The sequence below is a fragment of the Dendrobates tinctorius genome, unplaced genomic scaffold (genome assembly GCF_039654945.1).
Source record: "Dendrobates tinctorius isolate UK_male_01 unplaced genomic scaffold, ASM3965494v1 ptg000006l, whole genome shotgun sequence".
NCBI lineage: Eukaryota > Metazoa > Chordata > Amphibia > Anura > Dendrobatidae > Dendrobates > Dendrobates tinctorius.
In genome coordinates this window covers 15,369,775-15,394,580 of record NW_027361674.1, presented here as the reverse complement: position 1 = coordinate 15,394,580, position 24,806 = coordinate 15,369,775, and the positions used below count along the sequence as shown (strand labels likewise).

Genomic DNA, 24,806 nt, shown 5'->3' with positions numbered 1-24,806 from the left:
GTTTTCCACACTTGAATTTGTCAAATGCTATTAGTATACGTAACCAAATCTGTGAATACATTTATATTTAATAAATATTTAACGATTTTATGATTAGTTTAAAAACGTCCGTCCTTTATGACTCACCCGGTATAATGTGGACGTCCTGGTACATGCGTTACGTACCTGGGGAGCAGATGGCACCAAGGCCCTATTGGAAGAAGCCCAGTTGATATAGGCAGTGTGATGGTCTGGGAAACTTTTGGGTCTTAGGCGTTATGTGGATGTTACTTCAACCTATACCACCTACCCAACATTGCACAGAACAAGTGCCCCCTGTTCATGGCAGCATTATTACTTAATGGATCTTTCCTCTGCCACACTGCAAACCTTATTCAGGAATGATTAGAACCACACAAAGTGATCAAGGTGATGACTTGTCTCCAAACCTGATCCATGGGAGGCTTTACTTTGCAACCTCCAGGATTACTGCTGGTAATGTCTTGGTGGCAGATAGCACAGGACATTTTCAAAGGTCTTGTGGAGTCCATGCCTCGCCAGGTCAGGGCTCTTTTGGTGGCGCAAGCAAGATCTATGTAGGTGCTCTTTCATGAGACATAACCTGGACAGATTTTCATTCCCTGGGAGTGAGCAGTGACAATTCCTATTACATTACAACAAGCAGAGATTTTAAAAAGCAATGAGAAAATGTTACTACTGACTCATTGTTGGGAAAACAATCATCTTTATTTGGTTAAAGCAAGAGTTTCAGATGTTTAGACACATTTCTGTTTTCCATTACTTCGTACATCCAGGCTGTCAAATCCAGACGTCACCGGCAGGTGGAGATGTTGACGTCGTCTGCTGAGGCTGGAATATGCCTGCCAGTCACCAGAGCCGAAAGGGAGAGACTACGGAGAGCCAGGAAGAAGGCTGAACGAGAAGCAGCCAAGAAAGGTAAACTTTCCTCTGCCAGAAACATGGTCTGGTCTGTAGGTCATGTATCACACGACGTAGAATCGCTCCTCTTACTTATCCTGTGCAGATGTTGAGCCAGGTGTCCATTTCTTCTCCATTCATGGCCACGATGAATGTGACAGCTCAGGTGTCGTCTTGCAATCTGAGCACCTACAATGGTAAAAGGAACAAAGCAGGAAATTGAATTCTGTTTTACTGGAAAACACGGGGGAACGCAGCTGACACCCGGCACAATGTGTCAGAGGCGGTCACGGACCACCCCCGGCACGTTAACCGCTGGCACACTGCGATCAAACACGATCGCAGTGTACCGGGGGTTTAGAGAAGCATCGGCAAGGAGGGGGCTCCCTCCGTGCTGCGCTGCTTCGGGGGCCTCCTTCCCTGCAGGTCCCCGGATCCAATATGCAAAACACAAGCCGCGGAGACACCATCACATGTTTGTCAACGCAAGCAATGACTAGCCAGGTCTTTCCCCGGGAAGGAACAACCATGGGAAGGGCAGTCTCCAATGAAGGAAACCACCTATGCCAAAACATGGTATCCATCCACAGACAGCTGTTTCGGGGTAATGCACCTCATCAATGTGGAGTAAGAAACTGGCCAGTAGGAGCAATGCCTAGTAGAAGACAGTGAAAAATGAGGATGAATGAACTCCATGAGTTCATTCATCCTAATTTTTCCCAGATCCAATATGGCCGCGGGAGCCTGCAGGGAGGCGGCTTCCTCAGTGCCTGCAGAGCGCAGGCATGAGGAAGCCTTGTGCAGCGCCTGTCAGATCGCTGATCAGACACAGCTCGGCGATCTGACACATGTCAGAGATGTCCCCCCTGGGACAATGTAATAAAGTGTAAAAAAAAAAAAAAAAAAATGTAAAAATAATTTAGAAAAAATCACTAAATAAATTTAAAAAAAAAAAAAAAAAATTCTCAAATTCATTTTTTGGAAATAAAAAAAATTAATAAAAGTACACATATTTGTTATCGCCGCATCCGTAACGACCCGCCCTATAAAACTGTCCCATTAGGTAACCCCTTTAGCGAACCCCATAAAAATAAAAAACTAAGCAAAAAACAATGCTTTATTATCATACCGCCGAACAAAGTGCAATAACGCGCGATCAAAAAGACGCATATAAATATCCATGGTACCGCTGAAAACGTCATCTTGTCCCACAAAAAACGAGCCGCCATACAAGCGTCATAAGTGAAAAAATAGTTATAGCTCACAGAAAAATAATTATTTTTTATATAAAATTGTTTTCATTGCATAAAAGTTCCAAAACATAAAAAAAAAGACATAAATGAGGTATCGCTGTAATCGTATTGACCCGAAGAATAAAACCGCTTTATCAATTTTACCACACGCGGAACGGTGTAAACGCACGCCACAAAAGAAATTCATGATATGCTGGTTTTTGTTCATTCTGCATCACAAAAATCAGAATAAAAAGCGATCAAAAAATGTCACATGCCCGAAAATGGCACCAATAAAAACGGCAACTCGTCCCGCAAAAAATAAACATCACTTGACTCAGTGGGTCAAAATATGTAAAAATTATAGCTCTCAAAATGTGGTGGTGCAAAAACTATTTTTACAATAAAAAGCGTCTTTTAGCGTGTGACAGCTGCCAAACCAAAAAACTCGCCATAAATAGTAAATCAAACCCCCCTTTATCACCCCCTTAGTTAGGGAAAAATAATAAAATAAAAAAAATTATTTCTATTTTCCCATTAGGGATAGCGTTAGGGGTGTGTTGGGGTTAGGGTTGGAGTTAGAATTGGGGGGTTTCCACTGTTTAGGCACATCAGGTGCTCTCCAAACGCAACATGGCGTCTGATCTCCATTCCAATCAATTCTGCATCGAATAAGTCAAACAGTCCACCTTCCCTTCCAAGCGCTGCCATGCGCCCAAACAGTGTTTTACCCCCACATATGAGGTTTCAGCCTACTCAGGACAAATTGCAAAACAACTTTCTCCCGCCCTTCTCGTACCTCCCACCGCCACTCTAAAGGGACTAGAGGCGGCGAATGGTTCCGCCCACTCCCTCTAGCCGTCCTATGGGCTTCGAGTGGGTCTTTTACAGCGCGGTTGTTCCGCCCATCCTCTCTTCCCGAACCTTGCCGCTCCTTGCTTTTGCAGAGCGCGTTTTCTCCCAGGCAGCCGCCATTTTCTTCAACCTGAGAGCCGGTCGCCTTCGCTGTCTTCAAGAACCGTCCCCAAGTGAGCCGAGCACATAGCTGGAAGTCGCTCCACAGGTGCCGTGAGTAGCTCTGCACTGCAGACTGACACCCTCCTCAGCTTTTGGTCCCCTAACCGTCTGGCACTACTTAGTGGGTTTGTCACCATGTCTAATTCTAAGCCACTTCGCTCTCGCCCCCCAACTTCCTCCTCTTCCTCAGCTGTAGTCAGTCACTTTGCATGTTCTGCTTGCAAACGCAAATTTCCATCAGGTCAGTCCTCTCCCCTCTGTCAGGACTGCAGCAACCCCATTGATCCAACCGCTCAGGAGCCCCCGGCTGGCCCAAGTGAGAGTGAGACCCCCATTTCCAGAGTGGGCTTCCTCTCTTTCTCAATCTGTGGCTGATCTCACCAAGGTGTCTCAGACCCTGATTTCCGTACTTGATAAGTTGCCCCTGCAGACTTCCGCAGGGCCCAGCACGCCACAGGAAGCTCTGGCGGAGCCTACCAATATTTGCCGCAAAAGATCCAGACAGGAACACCGCTCCGATTCGTCTTATCACTCTGTCTCGCCCCATAGCCCGTTACAGCGGCCCGGGTCGGCCAGATCCTCTTCTCCTGAACCAGGCTTTCTCGGATGCGCCCTCAGAGGATGTTTTGGAGCTAGACTCGGACCAAATCGCGGATATGAGGGATATGGTCCAGAGCCTCATTGGTGCGATCAACCAAACCTTCACGATCAAGGACTCGCCCACGGAACTCGCAGATCAGGGTGTTTCGTTCAGGCGGTCTAAACCACCTACCAAGGTCTTCGCCCCTCATTCTGAGTTTCAGAAAATTCTGACTAGAGAAAGAGAATCTGACCAGGCGCTTCCAGAGAGGAAAACGCCTTGGTGTCTTATACCCTTTCTCGCCGGAGCTCACCGCGGAATGGTCAACTTCTCCAGTCGTAGACCAGCCGGTCTCCAGACTATCTAACAACACTGTCCTTCCGATCTCTGGGGGAGCGTCGCTGGGAGATCAGAATAATAGAATCCTTTGTGAAATCAGCCTTTGAAGCGGCGGCATCGGCCCTAAGTCTGGCCATCGCTTCTATCTGGGTGGCTAAGGATCTCCAACAAGGCATTCTGGCCGGGGCCCGCCCAGAACAACTGGCGGAACTTGCCGACCAGATTTCTCATGCAGGCGAATATTTGGTATCGGCCTCCCTAGATGCTGCATCTTGCGCAGCCCAGGCATCCAGTAACGTTGTGGCTATTCGGCGCACAGTTTGGCTTAAGGCCTGGCAGGCGGACTTATCGTCAAAAAAGTCCCTCACCAGCCTACCTTTTCAGGGTTTGCGCTTCTTCGGTGACAGGCTAAACCAGATCATTAAGGACACCACTGGGGGCACAAGCTCCCTTCTGCCCCAGTCCAAGCCTCGACGGCCTCCTCTGAAACGTCAGTTTCGGCCCTTTCGTCATTTAACGACTGCAGAGACGCCTTCTCACCAACAGAGGCCACAAGCGCGTCAAGATAGGAAAAGAGTTTCCTTTAGGCCCACTCCTTCCTGGCGCTCCCATTCCTCCCAAGGTAGATCCACCAGGTCTAGACCTGGAAGGTCTTCCTCTGCATGACTGGCGTCAAAACCCTGGTGCATCCCACCGCTTGGGCGGTCGTCTCTTTGCGTACAGGGACGTTTGGCTCGCCTTGGTGGAAGACGCTTGGGTCAGGGAAATTGTATCCATAGGATATAAAATAGAATTTGTTTATCAGCCTCGGGATCGATTCTTCGAATCCCGGCCCCGAAAAGATTCCTCCCTGGTCCCGGGCTTCCATACCGCCATCGCCTCTCTCCTCGATTCAGGGGTGATTGTCCCCGTTCCAGAAGCAGAGTGCTTCACGGGTTTCTATTCAAACCTGTTTGTAGTACCAAAGAAAGGCGGTATGGTTCGGCCCATTCTGGATCTAAAGTTTCTAAACAAAAGGGTCCGTCTGCGACACTTCAGAATGGAATCCCTTCGTTTAGTAATCGCTTCCATGGAGGCACAGGAGTTTCTGTGCTCCATAGACATTCAGGACGCTTATCTACATGTTCCCATCTTCTAAGGACATCAGAAATTCCTGCGCTTCTCGATACATCAGGAGCATTTCCAATTTGTCGCCCTACCATTCGGTCTCGCCACCGCTCCCAGGGTTTTTACGAAAATAATGGCAGCGCTGATGGCCATTTTAAGGATCAGAGGTCTCGTGCTTTTCCCATACCTCAACGACATCCTCATCAAAGCTCCGTCCCTGCCTCTGGCTCACGAAAGTCTCTCCATCATTTGCGACACCCTTTCCCGATTCGAGTGGATTATGTTTCTAGGCTTACTTTTCGACACCCGTCAGGCAAAGGTTTTTCTTCCCGAAGTGAAGAGCGTAACTCTCCGGCGGGATGTTCGCTTGCTTCAGAGTCCTCGGCCCACTTCTCTCCGTTCAGCCATGAGTCTTAGGGAGGATGGTGGCGACGACGGAAGCGATTCCACTCGAGACCACTTCAGCAGGCCATTCTGGCGCAGTGGAACAGGTCAGTCTCCTCCCTGGATCATCCAATCCGACTCTCGTTTTGAGTCACTGTCCCTCAATTGGTGGCTAACATCACCTCTCATCTCCCAGGGCTGGTCTTTTCTTCCAGTGCATTGGCAGGTGGTGACGACGGACGCCAGCCTCCTCGGCTGGGGTGCGGTGTTTCGCCATCAGACCGTCCAAGCGCGTTGGTCGTCACAGGAGGCAGCTCTTCCGATCAACGTCCTGGAGAGGGGTCTGCCAATTTGGATCCAGACGGACAATGTCACGGCGGTGGCATACGTCAACCACCAGGGAGGGACTCGGAGGGCCTTGGCCGAGGTATCCAAGATCCTTCATTGGGCAGAGGCCTCAATTCCAGCGATATCCGCGATACACATCCCCGGCGTGGAAAACGAGGTCGCAGACTTTCTCAGCCGCAATGGCCTCGCGGCAGGGGAATGGTCCCTGCATCAGGAGGTCTTTCATCAAATTTGTCTGCGATGTGGAAGCCCGCACGTGGACCTTATGATGTCCCGTCTGAACAGGAAGGTGACTCTGTTCGTGTCCAGAGAACGCAATCCTTTCGCGGTAGGTGTCGATGCTCTGACCATCCCTTGGTCACAGTTCGCGCTCCCCTACCTGTTCCCTCCCCTTCCTCTTCTCCCCAAACTGTTGAAGAAAATCAAGGCAGAAGGGATGCCAGTCATTCTCATCGCACCGGATTGGCCCAGGCGGCCTTGGTTCGCGGACATTGTCAACCTTCTCGCGGATGCACCTTGGGGGCTTCCAGACAGACCGGATCTACTGTCTCAAGGTCCGATCTGCCACCCCAATTCTCGGTCTCTCAATTTGACGGTGTGGCCGTTGAGACCGTGGTTCTAAAGAAATCGGGATTGTCAGACCAAGTAATTCACACCATGATCCGTGCTAGGAAACAGTCATCTTCCAGGATATACTATAGAATGTGGAAGGCCTATTTTAGTTGGTGCGAATCCAATCGCATTTCGCCTATGTCTTTTTCACTTCCTTCTATTCTGGCTTTCCTCCAGGTAGGCCTGGACTCTGGCCTTGCCCTTAGTTCCCTGAAGGGCCAAGTGTCAGCTCTTTCCGTTCTTTTTCAGAGGTCGGTATCTTCTCGTCAGCAGGTCAAGACATTTCTGCAGGGGGCAGCTCACACAACACCACCGTATCAAGCGCCCATAGATCCTTGGGATCTAACTCTAGTCCTAGAGGCCCTACAAGGTCCCCCCTTTGAACCTCTCAAGGAGGTCTCTCTGTCCTTTCTCTCTTGGAAGGTGGCCTTTCTTGTGGCCATTACTTCCATCCGGCGTGTCTCGTAATTGGCGGCCCTTTCTAGTCGCCCCCCCCCCTTTCTTGGTGATTCACCAGGATAAGGTGGTACTACGACCTCAGCCTTCCTTCCTAAGGTGGTATCTGCCTTCCACCTGAATGAAGACATCGTCCTACCTTCTTTTTGCCCGGCTCCATCTCATCCCCGGGAACGCTCCTTGAACAGACTGGACCTGGTCAGGGCGACGAGGGTCTATTTGGCTAGGACCGAGGCGTTCCGGAAGACAGACTCCCTTTTCGTCATACCGGACGGTGCACGAAAGGGCCTGCCGGCCTCCAAGGCGACTATTGCTCGCTGGATTAGATCGGCAATCTTGGAGGCTTACCGGGTCAAGAGCAGAGTGCCTCCTCCGGGGGTTAGGGCTCACTCCACTCGGGTAGTGGGCGCCTCCTGGGCAGTGCACCCCAGAGCCTCTGCGCTGGTCATCTGTTCACACGTTTGTGAAATTCTACAGGGTCCACACCTACACTTCGGCGGATGCCAGCCTAGGAAGAAGGATCTTGCAGGCAGCGGTGGTGAGTCCGCTGGCCTGATGGAAGTTTGCTTTCCCTCCCCAGGGACTGCTTTGGGACGTCCTATGGTTCCTGTGTCCCCCAATGAAGCGATAGAGAAAACAGGATTTTTGGGTTGCTTACCGTAAAATCTGTTTCTCGGAGCCTTCATTGGGGGACACAGCACCCTCCCATTTTTTCACAACTTCGGTCATTAGTTTTGTGTATTATAGTTACAGTTGAGTTGTGTGTTTGTTCTCTATTCTGCTACTTCTCCTACTGCTTTCTCACTAACTGACTAATTGAGCGCCAGTCGGTGGGGTGTATACTGCGGAGGAGGAGCTAATTTTCTTATGTGCATAGTGTCAGCCTCCTAGTGGCAGCAGCATACACCCATGGTTCCTGTGTCCCCCAATGAAAGCTCCGAGAAACAGATTTTACGGTAAGCAATCCAAAAATCCTGTTTTTCACGCCCGGGGCGTTATAAACTTCTGTGAAGCACTTGGGGGTTCAAAGTGCTCACCACACATCTAGATAAGTTCCTTGGGGGGTCTAGTTTCCAAAATGGGGTCACTTGTGGGGGGGTTTCAACAGTTTAGGCACATCAGAGGCTCTCCAAACGTGACATGACACCCGCCGACCATTCTATGAAAATCTGCATTCCAAAACGTCACTACTTCCCTTCCGATCCCCGACTTGTGCTCATACAGTAGTTTTCTCCCACATATGGGGTATCCGTGTACTCAGGACAAATTGAACAACAACTTTTGGGGTCCTGTTTCTCCTGTTACCCTTGGCAAAATCAAAAAAATTGGGGACTAAAAGATCATGTTTGTGGAAAAAATTATTTTTTTTATTTTCACGCCCGGGCGTTATAAACTTCTGTGAAGCCCTTGGGGGTTCAAAGTTCTCATCACATATCTAGATAAGACCCTTGGGGGGGGGGGGTCTAGTTTCCAAAATGAGATCACTTTTGGGGGGGTTTCCACTGTTCAGGCACATCTGGAGCTGTCCAAAAGTGACATGGCGTCCAATCTGAATTCCAGCCAATTTTGCATTGAAAAAGTCAAACGGCGCTCCTTGCAGTTCAATTTCTCCTGTTACCCTTGGTAAAATAAAAGAAAATTGGATCTGAAGTAATTTTTTTGTGAAAAAAAGTTAAATGTTCATTATTTTTTAAACATTCAAAAAATTCCTGTGAAGCACCTGAAGGGTTAATAAACTTCTTGAATGTGGTTTTGAGCACCTTGAGGGGTGCAGTTTTTAGAATGGTGTCACTTTTGGGTATTTTCTATCATATAGACCCCTCAAAGTGACTTCAAATGTGATGTGGTCTGTAAAAATAAAATGGTGTTGCAGAAATGAGAAATCGCTGGTCAACTTTTAACCCTTATAACTTCCTAACAAAAAAAAATGTTGGTTCCAAAATTGTGCTGATGTAAAGTAAACATATGGGAAATGTTATTTATTAAGTTTTTGTGTGACATATCTGTGTGATTTAAGGGCATAAAAATTCAAAGTTGGAAAATTGCGAAATTTTTAACATTTTCTCCAAATTTCCGCTCTTTTCACAAATAAACGCAGGTTATATGAATAATATTTTACCACTAACATGAAGTACAACATGTCACGAGAAAACAATGTCAGAATCAGTGGGATCCATGGAAGCATATCAGAGTTATTACCTCATAAAGGGACAGTGGTCAGAATTGTTAAAATTGGCCCGGTCATGAACGTGCAAACCACCCTTGGGGGTAAAGGGGTTAAATACTGTATGTCATGCAAAATGAGTATCACTTTAAAGAATATATAAAACTTGTTAGGGTTTTTTGTGTGCATTTCCCAACCCTATCCCTTTCCTTTTATAAGTCCATCCTTCCTTTTTGCTCTCTGTGATGCTGCAAGGCAACTGGCTCCAGCAGGAGCCTCCCCCCATCTGCTCTGTCTGCAGCATGAGCCTCCACCCCATCTTGTCTGCCTGCAGCAGGAGCCTCCCCCCCATCTGCTCTGTCTGCAGCATGAGCCTCCACTCCATCTTCTCTGCCTGCAGCAGGAGCCTCCCCCCCATGTGTTCAGTCTGCGGCAGGAGCCTCCTACTATCGTCTCTATTTGCAGCAAGAGCCTCCCCCCATCTTCTCTATCTGCAGTAATGCAAAATCAGTGTGAAATATCACCTAGCAGTAATTCCTCTCTGTTTAGGGAATTTGTCGCCTCCAAAATGCTATTTACCTGCAGATGTGATATTTTGTCTGGAAATAGCATAGTAATCATACCAGACAGGCTTACCAGAAGAACAAAAACTACTTGGTATGAATGAAACCACATGAAATCAGAAAATTGGCAATGATCAATAACATTATTTAATTATATTAGAGTATAAGAGACCCCCAAAAATAGACAAACGAGGTAAAAAACAAAAAACGCAAGACTGAACGACATAATATAAAGTGTACACATATCATTAAAAAAGGAGGCGCAGAGCATTATGCACAGCACTAAGTTTATGATAAATCCATGCTAGTTAACGGATATATTTATAAAGTGCAAATGCACGTAATAATTTTGAAATCCATAGCAAAGGTGACTCCCTGAGGAAGCAACATGTGAAACACGTGTTGGAGTGTGAGGAGACAGCAGTTGTATTCACAACATGAATTCAGGTCAGTAGCTAGACTCTAGAATCCCATATCTTAACATGTTTATTTCTATCAAATATATTAGTTTCATTTGAGGTTAATTTCTGATCCATTATGATTTACTTCAAGAATTAAAGACTAATTCATGTGCACTTGGACTGCACTCTATATTATACACAATTCTTATCTTATTTGTGTACTAATATATATTATACATACATGCATATGTATGTAGTGTGTGTGTATATTTATAATTTATGTACATCTACGGTATATCTCAATTCCTTTGCTATGGTTTTTAAAATTTGTATGTGCATTTGCACTTTAGAAATATATAACAATCTTGGATTTATTATAAGCTAATAGTGCTGTGTATACTGGTCTGCCTTCTTTTTTAATTATATGTGTACATGTTATATCATCTCTTTCAGTCTTGTGTTTTTTTATCTTGTTTGTCTATTTTTTTTTAGTGTCTCTAATATGATAAAATAATGTTATTGATCATTGCCAATTTTGTGGTTTCGGTCATACTTTTTCAAGCAGTTTTTTTTCTTTCATCTGTACTATGCCTACTTGATCATTGTCTAATGTTTTTCATATTTGTTTATACTGGGTTAAACGTTTTCCTCAGATTGAGGGTTGAGGAAAGGACGGATTTTGGAAATATTTTTCAGCTGGAGGCGACAGGAGGTAGAAAGAGCTTGGATGTGCGGTTTGAAGGACAGGGCAGAGTCAAAGGTTACTCCGAGGTAGCGGACTTCCGGTACTGGGGAAAGCGTGATGTCATTAATTGTTATAGCTAGGTCGGGTAAGGAAGGTCTGTGAGATGGAGGAAAGATGATGAGTTCAGATTTGTCCACATTGAGCTTGAGGAAGCGAGAGGAGAAGGAGGATATGGCTGATAAACACTCCGGGATTCTGGACAGCAGAGAGGTGACGTCTGGGCCAGAGAGGTAGATCTGAGTGTCATCAGCATAAAGGTGATACTGGAATCTGTGGGACTTTGAGTTGCCCCAGACCAAGTGTATAGATTGAGTAGGGATCCTAAAAGAGCCTTGGGGGACTCCAACAGAGAGAGGGTGGGATGAGGAGGTGGTGTGGGAGTGGGATATGCTGAATGTGCGGTTGGAAAGGTATGAGGAGATCCAGGATAGGGCAAGGCCTTTGATGCCGAAGGAGGAGAGGATCTGTAGTAGGAGTCAGTGGTCAACTGTGTCGAAACAAAACAGTATTTATTTTATATGCAACTGAATGGGTTCCGGTGAACTCTTGGAGTGACTAAGTGCTCAATGCACCATTATGCCCCCTCAGTTTGCATACTGAGCATGGTCACATCTGCCTGAACTCCAATCAGTAGCTCTGCACGGACACTACAGGAGCACAGCCATGCTCAATGTCATTGCTGGCTCCTGTCTGCAGCTGCCGCGTCTCAGCACCGTCCTGGCTCCTGTGCAGCCACCGCTCAGCAATGTCCTGGTTCCTGTCTGCAGCCGCCGCCTCTCAGCACTGTCCTGCAGCTGGGAGCCAGAGAGGTGCACAACGGATGATGGAGTTCAGGCAGTTCTAGCTTGAACACTGTGAATCAAGATATGACAAAGTGCTTAGTGTGCACTTGTTGGGTGCAACGGTGCACTAAGCCCATGGCCACACAACGGGGGCGGGGCACCAAAACCCCTTTACATGCATACAAGAAGCAGAGTCTGTTTCTTCTTTACAAAGATTTATATCTGCTTGTCAGACTGCATACACAATCATTGCAGGCTCGGGGGTCTTGTTCTGTCACATCCCATTACCGATCTACTGGGGGACGTCGGCTTTCTATTACCGCTTGTGAAGATCTGAGGTTGTGGGTTGTAAAAATCACCCAGGCAGGTTAATGATGCAACTATTTTTTTCCATAGATCCATGGTTGTACAACAAATCCGTGTAGATGGCCAACATACAATGTCCTCAGTCCACAAGTTCCCGGTGTGACATCTCCAAAACTCCATAGTCAGTCCATCCAGCCCAGCTTGGACTTTCTCATGTGGAAGTCATTCCAGCCACTGCCTGATTCAACCCCCTGTGTCAATTTCTCCCTCCCCCTTAAACATTATTCTTTAACTCACTGAACAAAGCATATTCCATCACCTGAGGCTGCATGCAAGACCCCCTGTGGTAACGGCTCCCCTGGGTCTACTATCTCCATCCACACAATAGTATTAAGGCCCCGTCACACATAGCGATCTCGCTAGCGAGATCGCTGCTGAGTCACAAGTTTTGTGACACAACAGCGATCTCACCAGCGAGATCGCTGTGTGTGACAGCGATCAGCGACCGGCCCCCCTGCCGGTATCGCTGATCGCTCTTGGAAACCTCTGGACATCTCTTCCGTCGCTGGTCTCCCACTGGTCAGCACGCATCGCTGCGTGTGACAGGCGGGAGACCAGCGATCAGCTGGTAACTAACGTACACATCGGGTATCCAAGGGACGTGCGTCCCTTAGAAACCCTCTGTGTACCTTAGTTACCAGCGCGCTGATGCAGGGAGCTGGTAACTAACATACGCATCGGGCATCTAAGTGACGCACGTCCCTTAGAAACCCGATGTGTACCTTAGTTACTAGCTCCCTGCATCAGCGCGCTGGTAACTAACGTACACAGCAACGCCGCGCGCTCGGCGTCGCTGTGCTGATCGCTGGTGAAGCTGCCTGTTTGACAGCTCACCAGCGATCATGTAGCAACTCACCAGCAATCCTGACACGTTGATATTGTTGTCGGGATCGCTGGTGAGTAGCTATGTGTGACTCCAGCTTTAGGCTAGTAGAACAATGGATTGATAGGATGATTGCTTTACATTTACCCTTGGCAGTCTACTGTCTGGCCTTGGCTATACATAAGATCTAGCCTGCTCCTCTTCCTCTGCTTATTGTCAGTGAATGTAACATTGATTCCTGAGGATGAACTGACAAGCAAGCAAATCTATATATATATAAAAATGAGTGTATGTTTGTGTGTGTAACAACCACGACAGGAACACACAGAATAGGAATAGATATGCAGCTCAGCAACAGGATGTGCCAAAGGAGAGGACATTTTCATTCCACTCATTCCATCTGATTTGCCTTTTAATTTTAAACGCCACCAGTTTCCACTTCAACTGGCATTTGCAATGTCCATTAACAAGGCTCATGGACAGTCCTTGAAAGTAGTAGGGATCGATTTGCAGTCTCCATGCTTTTCTCATGGTCAACTTTATGTGGCCTGTTCAAGAGTTGGAACTGCCAAAAATCTGTTCATCTTTGCACCGAAAGGAAAAACCAAAAATGTTGTTTATCAAAAGGCCCTTGAATGTGTTGAAAATAAAATACTCTCATTACTTAGGTAATTGTTTAGTTAATTTGTGTTACAAATCTGTAGTGTTGAATATATGATGTGAAATGTTTTTATGTGCAATACAATCATTATAATTTGTTATAACTTACCACAGTTAGTTACTATGCCCAGGCAACGCCGGGCTCTTCAGCTAGTCACTTATAAAACACAGGAAGAAAATATCTAATAAAACACAACAAAACCCGTGCTCCGTGCTGGAAAAAGTCTTTATCTCTTAGAGCTGTGGACTTGAATCTACGTCCAATTTCTTAAGCAACCATTTCCTCACACCGCTCTCAGCCATTTTACATGGGCCGAAAACGAGGTCTTCTGAGAGAAGGTTTATTCGCCATCACTGGCCCGTATATACATGACAGTGATCGTACTCCTGCTGGTCGCTTTGGTTGTGTAGTTGTCAGCTGCTCATCTCCTTGTGAAGCCGGGATTGTATTGCAGATTTTATGATGAAGTGATCGTCCCCATATAGTGTTCAGAGACCCCCTTACAGCCATGTTAGATCTGCCTGGGAAACTTGTCTCTGGTCATTACTCATTATATGTGGTCACAGGATCCTTCTCAATAATATCTTTTGATTTTTAGCCCTAACACCATTGCCTCAACGAAAATCTGAGATGCCATTAATTCCAGAGGAGGACTCCTCATCCAGCAGTGAAGGTACGACCATCGGTATATACTCTCTATTGACTGTATACGACTACTGCTTCATTTGCAGCTGTTTGTATGACTGCGCTGCACTCGGCGCATCCCTCACAGTCCTCCAAGTCCCAGGATGGGCTGTATGATGCTGCATCTGGTGCTGCAGCTTAGCCCTAATATGCCACCATTATTTTGGGGTCCCATGATGCCATGGGTAATACATTTTTAATACATAAAACTTTTTTCAATAATGACCTGCCATCAATCCCCAGAACCACTGCAGCCAATAACTGGCGTTGGCTATGATGCTGGAATGTACAGCTTGATAATGCGTGGGCCAGTGATTGGCTGCAGCGGTCACATAGTTGTATGTAACGTCATCACTACAGACAAGGAAACCAGGTTCGGCAGGGACCATGCGGTATCGGGAGATCTAACAGGAGAGCATCACACTTAGTGCACATGATCATTCCGGAGCTCGGCGCTTATGACCAGTTTTTTTGATCAAGCAGTGGGGGTCCGGGTGAACAGACGTGTTGGCAACAAAACCACGTAAGAAAAAACTTGAGAAACGGTAGGTACAACATATCAAGAGAGCGGGAACCATGTACAATGTGTATTAGTTATTTTTTTCTGGAAATTTACGACTGATTGACAAATACCAGTCCAATTGTCAATAAGGCCGGCTTCACAGTCCAAATTTGGACCCTGATGTACTGACTGGTCGGGGTTCTCCTGAGCATCCTCGCCTGGTACATGTATCGGGGTCCATATCTGGACTGTGAATGTTGGATGTATAACGCCCCACAGTGTAAGGCTGTGTACCGGAAATGTTATCGTTTATCATCTGTATTTTGGGGCGAAAAATCTGCAATGTTTTACAATACGGTAGTCGCAAAGTGGATAAGAATTATAAATTCTCCACATGCTACTTTTTTTTCCTTGCAGAAATTGACCTTCAGTGTGGATTTTTGTTCACCCACAGCATCTTAATTTGTATTTTTGATAAACTGTGGATTTATTGCACAAATTCTCAAGTGAGTTTGTTGTATAATCTACAATAAATGGTTGCTTTTTTGCAGATTTTACTTTGGATTATTTACATGTCCACAGCAAAATCTACGCTTCTGGCATTAGAAAAAATAAAAAGTGAAACGTTTTGTAATCAAAACATGATACACCTCACTGCTGATTTCTCCACATCTAGCAGTGCCTCCATCTCATGTAACCGCTGCAGCCAGTCACTGGTTTCTAACAATCAAAGGGCCATAATGCTCTGACAGCAATATAAAAACACTGCTAGTACAGCAGAATAGGGAAACATATAGAGAGCTGGGCTAAAGTATGGTGTAGGTGTGGAAAAAAATCCCGCAACAGTAGAAGTGTTAATATTTTGCATTTTGCCAAAAATAAAAAAAAAATCAAATCAATATCTGGTGACTGCTCTCTTCCTTTATCAGTTTTTCTTTGTACTTGTACCGAGTTTTTGCAGGAACTTGACAGGGAGGTTGTTCAAACATGTTGGAGAACTAACCTCAGATCTTCTGTGTATGAGGACTGTGCAAATCCATCATGTGATCCCAGACAGACTGGATGATGCCGAGATCTGGGCTCTGTGGGGGCTGGATCATCACCTCCAGGACTTCGTGTTCTTAATGATATTGGGTGGATGTTTGGGGTCTTGGAGAGTAAAGTTGGAACTAATGTCATTAAGAACCATCCTCTGCAAAAAGAAGAGCGAGGGGTCCTGGAAGTGATGATCAGGCTCCCACAGAGCCCTGATCTCAGCATCATCCAGTCTGTCTGGGTTCCCATGATGGATTTGCACAAGTGACATCCACAGTAGATCTGGGGTTACTTCTCCAAGATGTTTGGGTCAACCTCCCTGCTGAGTTCCTTTAAAAAATGTGAACAAGTATTTTGAAAAACTGATGCGTCCAAAGGGCAGTCACACTGTATATTGATGTGATTTAGATTTCTCTTTTGTTCATTCATGTTGCATTTTATTATAAAAAAAGATAAACAATTAACATTTCTCTGTTAGAAAACTTTTTTACTCTGCAACATTTTTTCCATACCGGTCTGAAACTTTTGCACAGTATAATGTCTATATAAATGTTTTGTTTTTCCTTTCCTGGCAAAATACTTTTGTTTTTTCTACAGATAGTGTTCGCAGCTGACCCACAAGGTGTGAACACACCCCCATTCATGAGCTGAACGGTTAACGCCCATTTGTCAGTTTACTAATGTCCGGTAGAGTGGACAGATCCTGAGGAAGCGTGCGATAATGATGATCACGTCTGATATTGTGCAGTGGTATGGTAGATGTGGAGTTGTAGTAAAATCCCTGCTCTTCTGTATTCACTTTCATAGATCTTCCAGCTTCAAAAAGACAGAGAAAAGACGAAGATTCTCCATCTTGACTGGCAAGCGGAAATGGTTAGGAACGCTCCAGGACGACACATGGACAGTTGTATATAGGTGTAATATTTCTTGCTGACCTCGCCACAATATTCGTCACTGTTTTTCTTGTCACGTTAATTATTAATAAATACTAAGTCACTTGTATATTATATCCCATGTTCCCGGAGCAACAGAGAAAAGATGTAATAATCGGAATAGCACCAAAAATTCAGACAATTCAGTAATAAAACAAGTCTGTGCGGCATGTAGAGGCAGTGCATTATAGAGCTGCTTCTCACGCACTCCTGTACAAGCAGCTCACGGTGGTCACTGAGACAAAGAGCAAGAACATGAACTGCAAAAAAATGGGAGCCCACAAAATGTCTGAGATTCGAAAAATAGCGGCACTGCACTCCATGGGCCATGTCCGGTACTGCAGCTTAGCGCCATTTACCCCTGCGGGATGCAGGACGAGTCTGCTTTGTTTTTATGCACTTTTAAACACCACCAGAAAAAAAGTAAACGGAGCGCAACTTCGTTTGCCTCATGGTAGTCTATGACTCCGGTTTGAAACCAGATTTTCTGGAATTGTATCTTCAAGGGTTTATTTTCAAGATTGAAAAGCCCCCTGTTCTTGGGATTGCCGGGGGGTCTCAGCGGTAATTATGGATAGGGGATGAATAGAGCATGCACACCCCCGCCTCACTTATTTTGTATGGGACTGCCGGAGATGGCCGAGTAACAGCGCTTGGCTTTTTCAGGCAGCCCCGTAGACTGTGAACAGAGAGGAGGTGATGTGGTGAGTGTAGAGGAAAACCTATGCAAATGAGCTTAGTTGTGTATCGGGGTGGGACAGCCGGTGCGTTGGGCCACTCCCAACACATTTCCAGGCTCATTTGTATACAAATATGATTGTATTTTTCTTTCTTTTTTTTTTTTCTTCACATAGGAGCCACACAGGTATCCAAGAATTGGTATGTCTCTGCCATACACGACCATGTGGTCAGTGTTCTGACATTCCCTTTAAAACTTGATGCTAACGTTAAGCAAAAAAGACTTTCAGGACCCTGGTCCAGTATCCATGTCTGGACTTTGTAACCGCCAGATCTGGGCAGTAAGAATTTCCTTAGCCAGCACGTGAATGTCAGCACCCTCGCGATTACAAGGTGCCTGTTGTCGCATAATGTCTGGTGGAGGCGCCCAGGTGGCTGGCATTAGCACGCCAGCCGAGGAAGTGTGCTCTGCCCTAATACCAATGTGGTCGCCGGCCAGACCAAAGTCCTGTAAAGTCTTATGCTTCTTTCCTACATCTGCCCCTTTTTCTTCCTTCTTCTGCGATCTAAAGGAAGCAAATGACTGAAGCATGAAACTACAATAATTTCTAACCATGAAGACACATGGAGCTGCATACACATGGTGGAAAGATACTTTGAATCAATTTAAAAAAGGGGTCTTTACATATAAAAGGATTGTTAAATTTTAGACAGCCATATTAGCAAGCGTGGCACCTTCGAGAGGAGCTAGAAGTCGCTAATGTTTCCTTGTAGTTTCCAATGACCACATCTCTGGCAGAGAAAAGTGTGATTGTATCAAAAAGACAGCAACCAGCCCAGTAAATGACATATCACTGGGCTTGGACTCTCTGCCCCTACATCATGCTGCCCTCACATTTCAAAAACCTGCTGAAAGGGTCTTTTTAAATAGATGGCATATGCACTTGTTAGACTTTTAAAAAAAAATAAGTAAAAGCGTATTTGGTCTCACCTTGTTTGTAGAGATAGGCAAACCTGAATGCTAATGTTTGGGGTCCGTGCAGGACCCCGAACAAGGACTTCTCCTGGAAGTCTGTGTTACTGTTTGGGTTTGGCAGACCGAACAAAAATTATTGAAAGGCGGCAGCGCACCCAATTAAGCTTTCCTGTGCGGGCACTTCTGATTCAATCACAGCCATGTCAATACATGACATGACTGTGATTGGAAGCCACACTGTGTAGAAAAAAAGAGGTGGGGCCTCGCCTATTTTTGATAACTAGCACAGCCCCGAGCTGTCAGCTTGATCTTGTCTGGTTATCAAAAATAAAGGGCTCCCCACACCGTTTTTTAAAATTATTTAATAATTTAAAAAACGGTGTGGGGTCCCCCAATTTTTGGTAACATGTCAAGCCAAACCAGACAGCAGGGGGCTGATATTCTCAGAATGAGAAGGGACCATGGTTATTGCCCCCCCAGCCTAAAAATTGCAGCCCACATCCGTCTCAGAAGAGACACATCTATTAGATGCGCCAATTCTGATGCTTTGTCCGGCGCCGGGTAAGAGTTTTGGGGTAGATTTCAGCTGTTTTATGTCTACCGCCCAGGGGTTAGTAATGGAGAGGCGTGTATCAGATACCCCCGTTACTAACCCATAGTCAAATGTAATAAAGACAGAGTAAAGTAATTTAATTGAAATAAACAGACTCCTTCCCAGTCTGAGAATATCAGCCACCAGCTGTGTCTGCTTTAGCTTGACTGGTTATCAAAAATGGGGGGGACCCCACGCCATATTTAAAATTATTTCAATAATTAAAAAATTAAGTGTAGGGACCCCTCTATTTTTGATAGCCAGCCAAGATAAAGCGGGCAACTGACGTTTGCAGACTGCAGCTGTATGCTTTACCTGCGCTGGTTATCAAGGATATAGGGGACCCCAGGCTTTTTTTTTTTTTGCTTTTATCTATTTATTAGCTAAATGGTCAGGCGTCATCTGGTGACTACTCATCCTCATCAGGGTACGCCCTCTTTGCTTCCACCACCGGTCACAGCTGCTGGCTTTCACACTGTCATCTGTGTGACAGCATCGAAACTGCAGTGCTGTGACCAGATGCAAATGACAGCATGGTAAAACTCCCGATGTTCGGGCACTCCATTCATTGGAATGGTATTAGAGTTTGATTCGGGTACCAGAACAATACCCAAACTTTTCTTTTTTTTTCTTTTTTAATTTGGAACATCCATGTGTCCGCCCACCCACTACTTGTCTGTAAAAGTCTGATCCAAATATAACATTTCTAACCTATACAGCAAACGCTGTAAAATTCTGGGGTCATCCCTTATACCCAAAAAAATATAATCTCACCATGAAAAATACGAGCACTGATCCAACTCCATTGATGGAAACATAAAGAAACAAGGCTGCAGAAAGGAGATTAATTGGGGGAGCATCATATAGGCCTCTTTGAGCCAGATTAGCTCGCTGCTAACAGGCAGCCGCTCTCGTCGGTACGAACTGTCCATCTATGATATTAATGTCCATACCTAACTCGAGCACCCATGTCCAGCTGGCCATGGCTTCCTCCATCAGAATCAGCTGTTTGGTGGGGGTCTGAATGGCTGCCACATTACAGGATTGTCTTTAATGAGACCACCCCTTTTATGGGACAAACCCTATCCCTATACGCTATAAGGGCAGACAGAGGTTACCGAGAGAGACATCAGGATTATAAATCCCTCTCTATTAGCCAAAGCAAAGAGCCACTAAAATAAGGTGTCATCTGAGCGCGGCACTGACTATGAAGGTGCACGGAAAACTAGAAGCACCAATACAATTAACTAGTACAGGATGTCGGAATGGCTCCATTGAGTGTTAGACACTTGATCAATAACTCCGGGGTATTGATCAGTAGGTTCGGTGTGTGGTGTACAGTGAGTTATTGCTATCGACTCGCTGGATCGCTAATCTTACATACAGTCCAAGAAACTAATAATCTGTGCAAATGTCTTTGGTCACAGGCACCAACTTTAAGGCTATGTGCACATGTAGTTGGAAGTGCTGTGGATTTTGAAAAATCCGCAGGTCAAAATACCTGTGGTTTACCTGCGGATTAGCCTACGGTTTAGCCCTGCGGTTTCACACCTCACAATGGTGAAAGTGTGAAACCGCAGTGGAATCCGCACAAAGAATTGACATGCTGCGGATTGTAACCCACAGCATGTGCATAGCGTTTTTGGTATTACCATTGAAAACAATGGTACTGTACAACGCAGCAGAAATTGCTGCGGACCCGCAGGGCCAGATCCGCAGCAGAATCCGCAACGTGTGCACATAGTCTCAAAATCAGCCTTACCAACACCCCCAGTATCTGGGTGACTCCAGGGAGAAGGGGAGACATCTTATAGAGTCCCCAAGCCACAGAGGCTTAACGGCTTTAGTTTAGCAGTCAGGTCTGGGGCCTGTACTAATTTAGGGTCTGGTCTGCAATCTATATTAGTTTAGGGGTCTGGTCTGCTGTCTATATTAGGTTATGGGTCTGGTCTGCTGTCTATATTAGGTTATGGGTCTGGTCTGCGGTCTGTATTAGTTTAGGGGTCTGGTCTGCTGTCTATATTAGGTTATGGGTCTGGTCTGCGGTCTGTATTAGTTTAGGGGTCTGGTCTGCTGTCTATATTAGGTTATGGGTCTGGTCTTCTGTCTATATTAGGTTATGGGTCTGGTCTGCGGTCTGTATTAGTTTAGGGGTCTGGTCTGCTGTCTATATTAGGTTATGGGTCTGGTCTGCGGTCTGTATTAGGTTATGGGTCTGGTCTGCTGTCTGTATTAGGTTATGGGTCTGGTCTGCGGTCTGTATTAGTTTAGGGGTCTGGTCTGCGGTCTGTATTAGGTTATGGGTCTGGTCTGCGGTCTGTATTAGGTTATGGGTCTGGTCTGCGGTCTGTATTAGGTTATGGGTCTGGTCTGCGGTCTGTATTAGGTTATGGGTCTGGTCTGCGGTCTGTATTAGGTTATGGGTCTGGTCTGCGGTCTGTATTAGGTTATGGGTCTGGTCTGCTGTCTGTATTAGGTTATGGGTCTGGTCTGCTGTCTGTATTAGGTTATGGGTCTGGTCTGCGGTCTGTATTAGTTTAGGGGTCTGGTCTGCGGTCTGTATTAGGTTATGGGTCTGGTCTGCGGTCTGTATTAGGTTATGGGTCTGGTCTGCTGTCTGTATTAGGTTATGGGTCTGGTCTGCTGTCTGTATTAGGTTATGGGTCTGGTCTGCGGTCTGTATTAGTTTAGGGGTCTGGTCTGCGGTCTGTATTAGGTTATGGGTCTGGTCTGCGGTCTGTATTAGGTTATGGGTCTGGTCTGCGGTCTGTATTAGGTTATGGGTCTGGTCTGCTGTCTATTAGGTTATGGGTCTGGTCTGCGGTCTGTATTAGGTTATGGGTCTGGTCTGCGGTCTGTATTAGGTTATGGGTCTGGTCTGCGGTCTGTATTAGGTTATGGGTCTGGTCTGCTGTCTGTATTAGGTTATGGGTCTGGTCTGCTGTCTGTATTAGGTTATGGGTCTGGTCTGCTGTCTGTATTAGGTTATGGGTCTGGTCTGCTGTCTGTATTAGGTTATGGGTCTGGTCTGCTGTCTGTATTAGGTTATGGGTCTGGTCTGCTGTCTGTATTAGGTTATGGGTCTGGTCTGCGGTCTATATTAGGTTATGGGTCTGGTCTGCGGTCTGTATTAGTTTAGGGGTCTGTTCTGCAATCCATACCAGTTTAGGGGTCTGGTGTGCGGTCTTGTATTAGTTTAGGGGTCTGGTCTGCGGTCTACTAGTTTAGGGGTCTGGTCTGCAGACTGTATTAGTTTAGGGTCAGCACTAGTTTTGGGGGATCTTGGTCTGTGTCAGTACAGGGATCTGATCTTCGCTCTGCCTTAGTTCAGATTTCTCGCTGTAATTGGGGCTTGTATTCATGTTGCAGGGTGGTGGTGGGGGGTCATGTGCACAGTTTGAGAGTCCAATGCTGTAGTCTGGGAATGTGTCATTATGAGAGAAGCATAAACACCATTTTCTGCTCCGCTTCCGTCACCTTTCAAAATTCACTTGATTACATTTCAGACACTGTCACATAAATTATAATAGTTGTAGTGAGTGACATCATTTTATGGCTATGGTGCGACTACGGAGATGGAGCATTGAGATGTGTTGTGACAGTGGTCCTGATGAGGGGCAGTCGGCAGATGCCAATCACTGATCAGCAGCCACTGCTGTGCTCCTGTGACTCCCTGCTCTGGATCTGCAATGCAATGCTCAGCCCTGGGCAGTAACACCTCACAAGAGGTAGGAAGCTGCAGCTGTAGTGTGTGTGATGGGTCATCATCATCAATGAGGCCAGCTGCAGCATCTCCAGCAGCTCTGCTCCCCTGTACTGGTTGTGTAACATGAAGCCTCTCAGCATCCTCCCTGCTCCTCACTGCACGCAGCTGCTACTGGGCTAGGGGGGGCTTCTTCTGCACCAAGCACCATGGCCACAGACAGTGAGTATAATCCTGTGATGGGAGACGGGCAGTGAAGGGGATGGTGCAGTCATTTTGTTTACAGTTTGTAAGTAGGTACCAACCCCTCCTGGCAGATCTGCAATAGGAGACTGTGCAGAGGATGAGGAGGTTAGTACCAGAGGGAGGAATCTGTAACTGCTGTGCATGAATGTGTGCCTGTAATTACGTGTATAGCTGTGTAATGTATGTAGTGCTGTATGTATATAGCCGAGTGCATAGGTAGTGTATGTGTACAGCTGTGTGCATATGTAATGCTGTGTGTGTACAACTGTGTGCATGTGTAGTGTATTTACAGCCATGTGTAATGTGTATTGCATGTGTAGTGTATGTGTGCAGCCATGTGTAATGCATGTGTAGTGCTGTATATGTACAGCCGAGTGCATGTGTACAGCCGTGTGCATGTGTAGCGCTGTATGTGTGCAGCCATGTGTAATGCATGTGTAGAGCTGTACATAATGCTGAGTGCATGTGTAGTGTATGTGTACAGCTGTGTGCATATGTAATGCTGTATATGTACACCTGTGTGCATGTGTAGTGTATTTACAGCCATGTGTAATGTGTATTGCATATGTAGTGCTGTATGTGTGCAGGTGTAGTGTATGTGTACAGCCAAGTGTAATGCATGTGTAGTGCTGTATATTTACAGCCATGTGCATCTGTAGCGCATGTGTACAGCCGTGTGCATCTGTAGCGCATGTGTGCAGCCATGTGTAATGCATATGTAGTGCTGTATGTGTATTGCCGTGTGCATATGTAGTGCCGTATGTGTACAACTGTGTGCATGTGTAGTGTGTGTGCAGCCATGTGTAATGCATGTGTAGTGCTGTACATGTGCTGAGTGCATGTGTAGTCTGTGTACAGCTGTGTGCATATGTAATGCTGTATGTGTACAACTTTGTGCATGTGTAGTGTATGTGTACAGCCATGTGTAATGCATGTGTAATGCTGTACATGTGCCGAGTGCATGTATAGTGTGTACAGTTGTGTGAATATGTAATGCTGTATGTGTACAGCTGTGTGCATGTGTAGCGTATGTGTACAGCCGTGTGCATGTGTAGTTCTGTATGTGTACAACTTTATGCATGTGTATGTGTAGTATGTGTACAGCTGTGTGCATATGCAATGATGTATGTGTACAACTGTGCATGTGTAGTGTGTGTACAGCCATGTGTAATGCATGTGTAGTGCTGTATGTGTATAGCTGTGTGCATGTGTAGCACTGTGTGCACAACTGTGTGCATGTGTAATGTATGTGTACAGCCGTGTGCATACAGTGGGTACGGAAAGTATTCAGACCCCTTTACATTTTTCACTCTGTTTCATTGCAGCCATTTGGTAAATTCAAAAAAGTTAATTTTTTTCTAATGTACTTCACCCCATCTTGACTGAAAAAAACAAATGTAGAAATTTTTGCAAATTTATTAAAGAAAAACTGAAATATCACATGGTCATAAGTATTCAGACCCTTTGCTCAGTATTGAGTAGATGCACCCTTTTGCACTAGTACAGCCATAAGTTGTCTTGGGAATGATGCAACAAGTTTTTCACACCTGGATTTGGGGATCCTCTGCCATTCTTCCTTGCAGATCCTCTCCAGTTCCATCAGGTTGAATGGTGAACGTAGGTGGACAGCCATTTTCAGGTCTCTCCAGAGATGCTCAATTGGGTTTAGGTCAGGGCTCTGGCTGGGACAGTCAAGAATGGTCACAGAGTTGTTCTGAAGCCACTCCTTTGTTATTTTAGCTATGTGCTTAGGGTCATTGTCTTGTTGGAAGGTGAACGTTCGGCCAAGTCTGACGTCCACAGCACACTGGAAGAGGTTTTCATCCAGGATATCTCTGTACTTGGCCGCATTTATGTTTTCTTCAATTGCAACTAGTTGTCCTGTCCCTGCAGCTGAAAAACACCCCCATAGCATGATGCTGCCACCACCACCACCATGTTTCACTGTTGGGATTGTATT

At 45.9% G+C, this 24,806-nt stretch overlaps 2 protein-coding genes across 8 annotated transcripts in view; both read left to right on the top strand.

The window, feature by feature from the left end:
• SNAPC1 (small nuclear RNA activating complex polypeptide 1) overlaps positions 1–16,721 on the top strand; it is a 66,480-nt gene extending 49,759 nt beyond the window's left edge. For all 4 annotated transcript variants that reach the window (XM_073571040.1, XM_073571059.1, XM_073571051.1 and 1 more), the window contains exons 10-12: positions 795–936; positions 14,097–14,171; positions 16,527–16,721. In XM_073571040.1, the coding sequence (XP_073427141.1) occupies positions 795–936; positions 14,097–14,171; positions 16,527–16,576 (267 nt within the window). In that variant the 3' untranslated portion in view covers positions 16,577–16,721. The remainder of the gene's footprint in view (positions 1–794; positions 937–14,096; positions 14,172–16,526) is intronic.
• Positions 16,722–22,496: 5,775 nt separating this feature from the next.
• Positions 22,497–24,806, top strand: part of SYT16 (synaptotagmin 16) — a 95,560-nt gene continuing 93,250 nt past the window's right edge. For 2 of the 4 annotated variants that reach the window (XM_073570987.1, XM_073570975.1), the window contains exon 1: positions 22,497–22,625. Coding sequence is in view for 1 of the 4 variants with exons in the window: in XM_073570991.1 (XP_073427092.1) it covers positions 22,810–22,822 (13 nt within the window). In the remaining 3 variants the exon portion in view is untranslated. The other 2 variants (XM_073570991.1, XM_073570978.1) reach the window with 2 other exon arrangements.